We start from the raw sequence: 13,115 nt of genomic DNA, 5'->3' as shown, positions 1-13,115 counted from the left end.
ACACTTTGAAGACAACCACTCTCTCCACAGCCCTCACAATGTTTAATTTGCAGTATTACCATTTCAAAATTGAAATATTTTCAATATCATATACATCAAAATGTTGGTTACGCACTTGTCTTCATCAGCTAACAACAATTGACAAAGCCTATATTAATAATAGCCCTGGTGGTTGGTTTTAGGTGAATTTCAATTGGTGTGTTAAATTCTGGTCACACTATGCGAATCACAAAAATGTCCATGCCATTAATTACATAAGCCACACCCCTTTTAGAGAGCCCGTCTCCCCCATTTTTTTTACCCCTCTCAAAGCCCTGGGCACGCTTGCTTTTTGCTGGCAGTTCGGTGCTCCGTTCTCTCTCGGGCAGTGCTGGCTCTCTGAGTGCGGTGGGTGTGCCACTTTGCTGTGACACGCTGTTCTGTAATAAGCCGTTCGGCTATCTTGCCTGTTACGGGCACTGGAAGCTCTGCCAGCGAACTGTTGTCCGTCACAGCTTGTGTCCCTCACTCTTTGCCTTGGGTTGACCTTTCTTGGGACAGTTATACTCTCCCCCCCCCCGTAGCTATGCTGGCCTCTCTTCTCACAGCTTAGTTTAGCTTCGGGTTTTATTGGGCGATATGTGCCCTGTCTCCAATTCTGCACTGATTGTATCGCCTCAAGTCTAAGTGGGCTCCATTGGTGCAGCTTTGGGTCGGCCTTTCTGCTCCTTCAGCAGCGTGTTGCGCGCGCTCCCTGCTCGCAGTGTTCCCCAAGTACCCTCCTTCCTCCGGGTGATGGTTGCGCCCTCGGTTCGCTCGGCTGAGCTGGGCAGGGCTGTACATAGCCCCTCCCAGCGGCATGGATGTCACTGTCCCTCCCCCGGAAAAAGCTGCCTTCTTCTTCCTCCAACTGCCAGCGGTTCTCGGGTTGAAGGGTTGGTAGGAGCAGCGGCATGGAGAAGGGAAAGAGCACCGGGGATGCTGCGCTGGACCAGGCCGCCCAAGACTGGCTGAAATGGGACAAGGTAAGAAGCAGCTGTGGGGTAGATCGGAGCCTTGCGGAGGGATGAACGTGGCTGTCTCCTCTGCCGTCTCCTCCTCCCGAGGCGGTGCCTGACCCGGACTCGAGAGGCATCATCAGTTGCTGTGGCAGTAACCTATTCCCGTGTCTCCCGGCCGAGCGTGCCAACGCCCCCACTCCCCGGAGGGCCCTCTACGATCCTTGCCCGCAGCCATCACAAGGCCAGCTTGGCACCACAGCCGGCTTGCAGTCAGTGCACGCAGGCGGCGTGGAGACACAGAGCAGAGCGGTACACGAGCCAGCTGGTGCATTCACAGTCCGCTGGACGCTCAAAGGCACGGAGCGTGGGGTGTGTCCCCCTGTTCGTAACGGAGTATCTCACATTAACTCTGGGGTCATGGGCTGAACGCAATGTAAAACGGAGAAAGCAGTTTACTTCTTAAATGCCCCATTGTAGAACTTAACGAAATGCATGCAGTGAGTGGTGTCACGTCTGTACTTATACAGCAGCGCCTTTAGACGTGATGTTTGTGTGGAGGGGGCACATATGCAAATGTCGGGGCAACCTGCCACGGCGTTTATGAAGATTGTGAGCATGTGTGTGTCACGGCTGGTTCTCAGACCTGGTAGTAATTGAAAACGGACACTTGCCCTCATATCATTATCATCTTTCACTTTACTGGAAAAACACTGATTTCTGAATAATGAATATAAAAACGTTAATGTAATCGACATCAGCGATTTAGTTCCTGTTTATATTTAACATCATGTACGTAAACTTGCATTTCCTAAAAGTGTTAGCTACTTCCCACACGTTGTATTTTTGTATTTTTTTTTCAGTTTAGCACACTGCTCTTGTATAGTGCATGCTTTGAACTGTTTCCTCTAGATATTTATAATGGGCCTCGACTGCGAGGTTGGAATTCAGACTGAAGGGTCAAAAGGGTGTTCAGAATAGATGGTCATCCAATGCTTGGTGCCTTTGCAGAGCACACAGGGCGGTAACATATTCCAGTTGCAATTAGGATTCTCTGCAAATGTGTCTAAAGAAGGTCTGTAGTTCCTAAAATACTGGCAAGATAAAAGTAAAAGAAAATGCAGTTCTTTCAGGCGAGTGGGTGCGTTTTGTGGTTGTGGGGTGGTGAAGAGAAGGAGATGCAAGAAAGTGTATTCAGAAAAGTGTGAAAAGATGGTGCAGAAGAGGAAAAAGATGAGGCGTAAGGCATGCAGATAGAGGATGTGCAGAAAAGGGGTGTACTTGTCTAACATAGAGTGAACATAACAGGAGTGACTGAGACATTCTGAAGACCACTACTCCTTCCGCAGTAATGTTTAATTCATTCTTACAATTTCAGATTTGAAACATCATCAGTGTTTAATTGCTTTTCAGCAAAATCATTGTTGTTCCTTATTTATCTTGACAAAATCAATAGTCTTGACTACTTTTAGGTGTATGTCACGTGGTATATATTTGTATGCAATACCAGAAAGCTGTGAAAAGCACCTTAATACCGGTTGTGTGGCAACCTATGGGAATCGCAGACATTTAGTTTACAGGGTTGGGCAAAGCCCATAATTTCATAGGCCAGGCCCTTTTTAGTGAACCCCACAATTTTTTCATCCCACTTAAATGCCTGTACATTTGTATAGGCATGTGTGTGTACACACACCCCAAGTGATCTAAACTTTTTAAGCAGACTGTGACTTAAACATTACTGTGTACTGTGAAAGGAGCAAGGCATTTGCAGTCTCAGGCACTCCTATTCTCTTAACACTACTCCCCTCTGGAAGCTCTTTGTTAGACATTTATGCTCTTTTTCTCTTCATATCTTTCTTTAGCAGTCAATCTGCATGTCTCAAATCTCAGCTCTTTTTTCGTCAGCAGCATCTTTTCGCTTGCTCCTGCACGGACTGGCTTGCTGCTCCTTTATTTCACCAACTCCCCCCTACACACACAATGCACCCACTTAACTGCACGCATTGCATGTTCTTTAATTTTTTCCCCCTGTCTATATATTTACATCTGTTACCTTCCTTCATACACTTATGCACATAATTACAATCCGCACACCTGACCATTGCAGTGCGCTCTGCTGAAAGGCCAAGGATTGGATGAACTTGTATTCCAATCCCCTTTATGGCCCACAGACAACCACCATGAGAAATTTGCACTGTGTTTGGCCTGAACTCTACAGCTGTCAATCGTGGGCCACCTACAACCTGAATGAATGCCTAATTTGTAAAAGAAATAAGTACCAGGGCCCTCATCAGGAGGCCACTGTGTATTGAACCACCCATCGCCCTGCGAGTGCTGCCAATTACAGAAATACTAACCATCACACTCCTACAAGTGGGAACATTCAGACTATTCTAGCCCCTCAAAGGCATAAGAAGAGCTTGGGAGACAGAAATTAGTTGTTCTTAATGCATAATATATATTTAGCAACAATTGTTCTGCCCCTCTTTAAATTACACAAACAGTGCCACCATGTGGCAGATTATCATAGTGACGGTGTTCACAGTTAGGTGCTGGTACTGAGCACCGGGAACCACTGGCTCAAATTAAGCACTGACTAGCCAACAGAGCCCATGGCTGGATCGTGTTGCAAGGCTATGTCAAGGTCGAACTGCAACCTTATTTTCACATAGGCTACTCCAACTCATTAAAGGAACACATTTTGAGATACTGACTAGGCATTTTACCTTTACTCTTACATCTTTCCCCATGGGAATGTAATTGGCTTGCAACAGACTGCCGGCTGTGTGGAAAGGGCAAAGAAGACCTACTGAACCTGATATGTATCTGTAAAGATTTACTGGCAGAGAGGAAAGCAATGCTACAGCCTCTCCTTAATCAAAGAGGAATCCAGGCATGTAGGCAGACAGTTCTGTCCAGTTTCTTTTCAATGGACACAACTGGACTGTCGTACTGAACTGTCGTTTCATGAGATATTTCATCAAGGTCGAAAAGAAACTAATGGCACTGTGAAGAAAATAGTGTTTGTTTACGAGTTTTATGAAGAGGGCTTGCTCCTGCTATATAGTAGTTCTGGACGTATGTTTACCTATAGCAGTCTTGACACACTCAGCCATGCAGAGCTTTGCAGGCAACTTCTCCACACTGCAGATCACACTTTCCTATCTGAGCTGTGTGCTTAGGTAGGTGGCATGGGTTTGAATCACCACATGTATATTTGAATATTTTTGTTGCATCAGCATTTATCAACATTTTTTTTTATGGCATCCTTCAGTTTTTCTTTCCTTTTAATGTATAATTCTATGATCATCGATTCATGTTGTTTACAGTATTAATTAACTAACAAACTTGTTTGTTCGCTGGCAATTTGCAAACTTTGGTGCATACTGCTATAGCAGCTACGTTGCAGGAGGGTGACGGGTAACAGTGAGGGCTGCATTTGGGAACTGATGACTAGTTCTAACTGTGTCAAACGAATTACGCCTGCATCTTATGGATTGGAAGGAATTTCCACTGGAGAGAATAGGAAGATCTTATATGCAGCAGCCTCCTTAAATGGCATACTTTGGTGACCATTTAATACATACTTTTGTATTAGTATGCACATTTGTTTATATAACATTTCATAATTTTATTGAAATTGTTGATGGCAAATTTATGAATTGACAGTAAACTAGCAGTGCTGCACTTTTGATTGTAATTTTGCAATGGATGAGTGTTTTTAATTTTTGATTGTAATGTCCTATATGCTTTTATTGTTGCAATGGTTTTAATTAACCGAGCAATACTAATAAACTTGAACAGTCTTAAAGGGCAGTGTCTGTTTTTAGGGTCGATCATGCATTTGCATGAGCTTGCCCATGTGTATCGCCAGCAAGATACGTTTGTTTACAAAAAAGGTCTTGGAGACCACCCATAGTTTATCATTTGCTGGTATCAGTGCCCTTCTTCTTTGTATGGTTCCAATTGACCAGCACACTGCAAATGTGACATCTGTTCCTTACAGTGGAGCAGGGACCAAGCACAGATTAATTCAACTTAATCTGTGCCCGTCCAGTGCTCCCTACAGGATTGAGGATCTATCTTGTTCTTTTTATTAACTTTAAGTGCCATGCAAACAAAAGTCGTATGACTGGAAAAAACGTGCCCAGCAGGGCAAACAAAATTGCATGCAAATATTTATTTTCTATAGTTATGTTTCTTTTATTTTGCAAAGACTTCTTTTCTCACTTTGCACTCGTGTTTTCTGTTGTTTTTGCTCGTGGGCGCTGTTCTCAAAAGATGAGGATTATCTTGTTCCAGGTACTGCAAAGCAACATTGTTTCTTTTTTGTGTGTAATTTCTGAAATTATGCTTCAACGCATAATTTTGCAGGACACTCCACCCACCCCACTCCAATCCACCCCAGACCAATTCAGTCCACCCTACTCCAATCCAAACCACTCACCCCAATCCACCACACTCCAGTCCTCTCAACCCATACCACTCCAATCCAAAGCAATCTGTCTCACTCCAAACTGCCCCACTCCAATCCAAAACAATCTGCCCCACTCTAATCCACTCCAGTCTGCACCACTCCAATTCGCCCACTCCAGTCCAAACCACCCCACTCCATTGCAAACCACCCCACTACAGTCCACCTCAATGCAGTCAAACCCACCCCACTTCAATCCAATTCACCCCACCCAGTCCAACCCCCCCACTCTAATCCACCCTACTTCAGTCCAATCCACCCAGACCAGCCAACTCATGCTACCCCACTCCAGTCCACCACAATCCAGTTCACCTACTCCAATCCAGTCCACCCACCTCAATCCACCCCACTTCAATCAGCCCACCCCACCCAATACAATCCACCCCACTAAATACAATCCACTTCACACCAATAAAATCCACCCCACTATACTCTTATCTACTCCACTTCAATACACCCTACTCGATCCAATTCGCCCCAGACCAATGCAGTCCACCCCACTCCAATCTAAACCACTCACCCTAATCCACTCCAATCCACCACACTCCAACCCACCCCACTCTGCCCCTCTCCAATCCAAAACAATCGGCCTCACTCCAATTTACCCCACTCTAATCCAAAACAATCTGCCCCAATCCAAAACAATCCACCTCACCCCCCTCCAGTCCATCCCAATCCACCCCAACCCAGTCCAATCCACCCCAAATCCAGTCCACCCCACACCAGTCCTCCCCACTCCAGTCCAGTCCTCCCCACTCCAGTCCAATCCACCCCACCTCAGTACAATCCACCCCGCTCACTACAATCCACTTCACGCCATTTCTGTCCACCCCACTATAATGTTATCTACTCCAGTACAATCCACCCCAGACCAATTCAGTCCACCCCACTGCAATCCAAACCACTCAGCCCAATCATCACACTCCAATCTCCCCAACCCATCCCACTACAGTTTGCCACACTCCGATCCCAAACAATCTGCCTCACTACAATCTGCCCTACTACAATCCAAAACAATCTGTCTCACTCAAATTCAAAACAATCTGCACCACTCCAATCCAAAACAATCTGTCCAATCCACCCCACCCCACTCTAGTCCAAACCACCCCAATCCAGTACCCCACTTCAATCCAATCTACCTCACTCCAGTCCAATCCCTCACTCCAATCCACCCACTCCAGCCTAGTCCACCCTACCCCAATCCAGTCCAGTGACCCCATACAGTCCAGCCACCTCAATCCAATCCACCCCACTCACTACAATCCACTTCACTTCAATCCACCCCACTATAAGCTTATCTACTCCACTTCAGTCCACCCCACAATCCATTCCAAACCAAAACAATCTGACTCACTCCAGTCTTCCCCACTCCAATCTGCACCACTCCAATCCACCATGTCCAATCCACCCACCTCAATCCAACCCACCCCACTTCAGTCGACCCTACTTCAATCCACCCAAGTCCAGCCAAATCCAATCTACCCCACCTCACCCCAGTCCAATCCACCCCACTAAGTACAATCCACTTCACACCAATCCAATCCACCCCTCTATAATCTTATCTACTCCACTCCAGTCCAGTCCACCTCACTCAATCCATTTCAACCCACTCCAATCCACCCCACTTTAATGCAATCCACACCACTCCAATCCACACACTGTACTCCAGTCAAGTCCACCGCACTCCAATGCACCCACCTCATTTCAATCCACCCCACTCCAATCTAATCCACACCACCCAGTCCACCTCTCCAGTGCATGCTAATCTAATCCACGCCACTCTATTCTAATCCACCCCACCTCAGTTGAGTCCACTGCACCCAATTCAATCCATCCAGTCCACCCTTCTCTAACCCAACTCGCACCAACCCAATCCAATCCAGTCTATCCCACTCCAGTCCTGTACACCCCAGTCCAATCCACCTCACCTCAGTGCAATCCACCCCACTTCACCCTCCCTAATCCAACTACACCACCCACTCCAACCCACCACACTCCAGCCCACCCCACCAAAGTCCACGCACTCATCCCATTTCAATCCAGCCCTCTCTAATCTAATCTAATCCGCCACACCCTGTCCAACCCACTCCAATCTACCTCACTCTACTCCATTCCACCCACTGTACCCCAACCCACTCCATCCCATCCCAATCCAATCCACTTCACTCCAGTCCACCCCAAACCAACCCACCCACTCTACCCCAGTTCAATCCAGCCTAATTTACTCCAATTCAATCCACCTCACTACCTCGATCCACTTCAACCCACTCCACCCTATTCCACCCAGTTCCACTCCACTCTACGCCACTTCGACACTGCACTCCAAAACACTCACTGCCAATGAACTACTTAACGTTATTCCCCTCTACTCAACTCTATGACACTTTACTCACCCTGCTTCACTTTGCTGCACTCTACTCCAGCAAATCTAGACAACAACACTGTACTCCCCCACTCCACTGTATGACACTTCACGTCACTAAGTATTAGCCATGCTGAACAGCTGCGTACAACATTGGAAAAACACATTGGCAAAGCCAATGGCTCTTGTATGGGCAAAGCCCATTGGCTTTACCAGTGCTTGTTGCTGGCTTCAGCTGTCGCCAGTGGTGATGCACACTGGGGCAGTGGTGTGCGACAAGACATTTACAGGTGGTGCACTGGTGCCACTAGGGCTCCACCTCTCCCAGACACTCCACTAGATTGTAATAGTAGTCTGTAATTTGATGGAAAACTTGAAGTTGCCCAGTTCCGCTTTTTTGTGGGTCTTAATGTATTCATTCTGTGTTATGTGCACCTCAAGGACTGTCTCGTGAGTTTTGAAACGCGGAACTATGTACACAGTTCCTTACAAGTAGCCCTGTAGCTTTCAACATCTAGATTTTTACTCTTTTAAATATTGCTTTGTGACCATAGTTATATAAAACAGTACTAAAAATCTCCAAATACAGACGCAACAATCTTGTTCGTATACTAGAGAAGGCGTAAAGTGTGGCGCCACATATCGGTGTATCCAGTCAGCGGCGGAGCAGAGGTACCATTGACCCCTATGCACAGATTGCAAATGGACCCACCAACCCCTTATTTGGGTGTTGAATACAGTTGGTCCCTCGTAAGCCATGGACCCTTGTGCCACTGCTCTCGCTGCACTATTTTTAGCTTCTCCCTTGCATTCAGATAACTTCTGTTTTTACTTTATTGTGTACTAAAGGCCCGAATAATCACTTTCTATAACCATTTCTCCCATGTTTTGTGACAATCATTTGATCATCATATGATCATCGCGTATGATGTCATTGCTTTCATGCGTGAACACGGTTGTGTGATATTGCTATACAGGATGAGAGTGATAATGGCTTGTTTTATATAGTGCTTCGTGCTGCAGTTGTCCAATTAATGGAACCCAGTAGACCTCCGTAGAATGAACGCTGAGTTTGCCCTGCAACAATTTGAACTGGAGACCACTAGGTGGCACCAGATGTTAGCAGAGTGCCCTCCCTGAGCCATCGTCCGACTGATACACCTTAGTTCGAGATGTTGGCAAATGTTACTATAAACCGCATCAAAAAAGAGTGACCTCCCTGATTGAGGGACCTCTGGCGTTACCTTTTTAGACAGATATCTGAAAGGGTTGTTCCCTCGCCTCGTTTATTGCTAAAACTTTCTCAATGGGCTTGATCCCTGCAGAGCTTTAGATAACCTTTACAGTTTCTGAATTCTACCATATAATGCAATTTTCATTGTTTTTTGGTGAACTTTGTTACATGTGTCCCCTGGTTTAAGTGTAGCTGTCTCCTCTGTCATTTTCAAACAGACAGGCGCATATCATTAAATGGACACCTCCGAAATATTCCTTCTTTAAAAAACTTTCTTTATGGTATTCAAAGAAACTCTAAGCACATTTGAATTTGAAATGATACCAGATAATAAATGTAAATTAGCACTTGTATAGCGCACTACTCACCCGTTAGGGTCTCAAGGCGCTGTACTCGTACCGCTATGGAACCCCTCCTGGCTTTTCCCTGTGAGGCACCCACTCCTGAGCACCCCCAGGGTGAAGCTAGGCATCCAAGCGCTGTTGGGGCCGTTGTGGAGATTAAGCAAGCTATTGCCCAGAGTTGCAGAGTGGGACCCATGAATTAGATTAGGCACCGATGCGAGAATTATCTGGTCAAGGGGAATTGAGCCCAAGACCTGCCGAAGCAGGACTTGAACCCTGGTCTTGAGCCAGATCTCTGCTTCAGGGTCTGCCGCTCTAACCATTGAGTCACACTTCTCCACTAATAAAGGTTAAGCCATTGCATCCTCTGTTCAAGACGTTATCTCGCAGGGAAAAGGGCAAGCTGATGAGGAGGAGGTTAATTTCGCCAGAGATGTTGTGGTTGCTGTCACTGAGCAATTAGATTAGTATGCCTCTAAAGTCATAGTCGGGAAGTAGGACAAGGTATCTGTTGGGAATAATTGTTTAAATTGATGCAGCTCTTCTATCAAACGTTACTGTTCTGCATGTCTGGTGTGGCAATACACACATGCACGGGACCACTTGTTATCAATTCTTCAAGTGATTTATTGAGTATGCTTTGACTCCACTCAAAATATACCCCTCTTTCACCTACCCCTCTTTCACCTTGTGTGTGTCATTCCATCTACTATTGAGTCCATGAATTGTAGTGCTCGTGGTCTGTTTATATCTCAAAAGTACACTGAATCAATTATTTCGTTGTATACAGAAAGCAATTCTTTGGTTTTGTTTTTTCTATGCAGCAGGTTTTTCTTTAATGGTGTTGTCATAACACGACTCGAAACACAAGCTTGTCCAATAGGCTTTTCCAGTGCTTATTTATTGGCTGGCTTTAGGTGTCTGCGTATTTGCAGCACTGTATCTCATAGAACGCTCTGTGCCTTAATTGAAAGATAAATAGCGCCTTTAAAATTGAATGAGTGGAGCAGAGAAAATGAATGAATTTGTTACTGGAAGCAATTGTTTTGGTGAGCGTTAACACCAAAAACTTAGAACACCTTAACGTGGGAAAGCAAAATCAAGTCGATTGTCAAATCATACATAGGAAATGTGTGTTTAGTTCCTTTTCATTCATCCATCCACGTACAGAGCCGCCTAGTGGCCCGTGTTACCTGTGGCTCCTTCACCCAGTTCCCGAGTTTACTTAATATAGTACTCAGAGGCAAACACCTTCTTGCCCTGTAAACTATCTCTAAAAGTGTTTTGTAAAGGATGGCGATAGTCTGTCTTCCTAACTGTCACTCGTGAATATGTTATAGGGTCCCAGTATTTTTTCTTGTACTTGTGGTCCTGCATTTGTAATTGGTAAAGTAATTAGTTCAAGTCCCTGAATGAAGCGAAAAAAGATCCGGACTGCAATAACTGTTAACAGCTGACATGCAAGTGCTGCGGTCCTCACTGACATTAACTAGTGCTGCCATTTATGTCTGTTAGAATTTGTGAACAAGGGTGTCTGTAGGTGTGTTGGTCTGTGGTATGTTCGATGTGGGCTCATATTCACTGTGTCTCAGCATTTATGCCGCATGCAAAAGACAGAAATATTGGCTTTGCCAATGTTTGTTTTTGTATTGCAATTAGACACATGGAATCCGATTTTGAGTCTGGCGGACTGGAAATCTGCCAAACTCCTGACAGGGTGGCTGCTGCCTACGCGGCGACATCCCCGCCATAGTTATTAAGAGGTCAGCAGGTGGAAGCCTGAGTGGAAACAGGCTACAGCTTTGTCTCTGGTTCGTAATCGAGCCGGCAGCAATGCTGTAGCCTGCAGGGTGCACCACCACCTTTGCCAAGCAGACAGTGAGCATTGCAGTGGTGCTGGCCAAGGGGACCTCTGCACTGCTAACGCTATGAAAAGGATGGCGGGGAACGAGGTCGTAATCCCCAGGGCAGCACTGACCGCTGGGATGTCTGATCCTGGCAGAGCTGGCAGTTCCCTGGCGGCCCTACCGCCATGGTTGTAATGTGGCGCTTGGACCGCCGCTCTGGCAGCAGTCTGACCACCATCCGTGAGTCTGGCGGTCTAGTGACCGCCAGACTTGTAATGAAGCCCTTTGTATTTCAGCTACTTCACTGTGCATGCAGCCCTTTTTAGACACGTTGTAAACCCTTCAATTTACAGATTTATCCTGAGCTTAAAAGATTGTGTTTTAAAGGACTTGATTTAGTTGTTTCAGAGCTGGGTGCCTTGTTACTTCAATGTCATTACTCTATAATTTCATCTCAGACTGTGGGGGACTACCCTGACTCAACTAGAATTCAGCCCGGTATTCCCTCTAAGGCAGTGGTCTTCAAACTGGGGGGCGGGCCCCCCTAGGTGGGCCTCAAGTGATCCCAGAGGGGGGGCGCCAGGCTCTGGCCAAAAGAACACAGATAACAGTGTTTTGTTTTAAGCAGAAACATGTTATTGCACTTTTAAAAAGGTAACTACTTCACTGCAATGTTTAAATATGTCTAGACATATTTAAACATTACCATCTTTATAAAATAATTGTGAAAAATTCTGAGGTGGGCCCAATGATTTTTCTTTTTCAACTGGGGGGGAGGGGGTGCGGCATAAAAAAGTTTGGAGACCACTGCTGTAAGGTCTGACTATCACTCTGCCATTGGTAAATCTGGGAGGGAAACTACTTCTGATTATGGGATAGCTGGCATTAGAATGCTTTCATATTCCAATATCTTTTTAAAGATCTATTATTTTCTCTCAGCATTAATGTAACTAGACCCAAGAAACTGGCCACTAAGGGCTTGATTACGAGTTTGGCAGTTGGACGAGCTGACCACCAAACTTGTGGGGAGGACGCCACCGTCATACCGGTGGCATCCCCCCAAGCATATTACAATGTTCCCACCGGGCTGACCAGTGGGAACATTGCTACTGTATTGGTCTCAGCTGTCTTAAGCAGACAGTGCGCATTCCAATGGTGCTGGGCAGGAGGGCCCTGCGCTGCCCATGCCATTGACATGGCAGTGCAGGGGTCCCTTGTGGCTCCCGGTACTGGCTTTCCACCAGCCTTTCCATTGTGGGGTGACCGCCATGGAAAGGCTGGTGGAAAACTGAGTTGTAATGAGCCAGGCAGTGCTGAGTTCGGCTCCGCTGTGGCTGAGTACATCTCAGACTGCCGTCAGCCCATCGGGAGCCATGTTCCTGGCAGGGATGACAGTGTCATAATGTGGAGGTTGGACTGCCTGGAGTGCGGCTTCGGGCCACCTGAAGTGTGGAGATCTGATTGTCACTGCGAGTGTGGCGGTCCTTGGACCGCCATGCTTGTTATCAGGCCCTTAGTATTTTCCAACTTTTCCGAGAACAGATTATTTTCCATTATTTAGAAGCTCTAGGTATAATTAATCTCTGCTCATGCACCTCCCATACCTCTACTAACATGAAGATTTCATTGTCCACGTTCAAACCCTCTTTGAACTAAGTTTCTCTGCTCAGAGCTTATCTCCACATTTTCTAACTATTTTCACTCTGTGGCTGTATACCCCTATTCAGTTGGCAGTTATCCCCCCTCAAGCATTTGCACCAATTTCAGCATGTCTCTCAAAATGTTTTAAAATCTTATTCCAAATTAACAATCTTTCAAAAAGAAATCAAATTTGCATAAAAAGAGCACCCAATGCTTCTCCCTGAAAATACTGTTCA

General features: G+C 46.0%; 1 protein-coding gene across 1 annotated transcript in view; it reads left to right on the top strand.

Annotated features, from left to right (window-relative positions):
• The first annotated feature begins 846 nt into the window (after window positions 1-846).
• The window catches only part of PGM2 (phosphoglucomutase 2), a 252,015-nt gene continuing 239,746 nt past the window's right edge, over window positions 847-13,115 (top strand). Inside the window, exon 1 of the mRNA XM_069202119.1 lies at window positions 847-1,004. Within this exon, the coding sequence (XP_069058220.1) occupies window positions 933-1,004 (72 nt within the window). The 5' untranslated portion in view covers window positions 847-932. The remainder of the gene's footprint in view (window positions 1,005-13,115) is intronic.

Source organism: Pleurodeles waltl, chromosome 1_2 (genome assembly GCF_031143425.1).
Source record: "Pleurodeles waltl isolate 20211129_DDA chromosome 1_2, aPleWal1.hap1.20221129, whole genome shotgun sequence".
Lineage (NCBI taxonomy): Eukaryota > Metazoa > Chordata > Amphibia > Caudata > Salamandridae > Pleurodeles > Pleurodeles waltl.
Note: the sequence above shows the minus strand (reverse complement) of the source record. Positions and strands in the feature narration are given on the sequence as shown.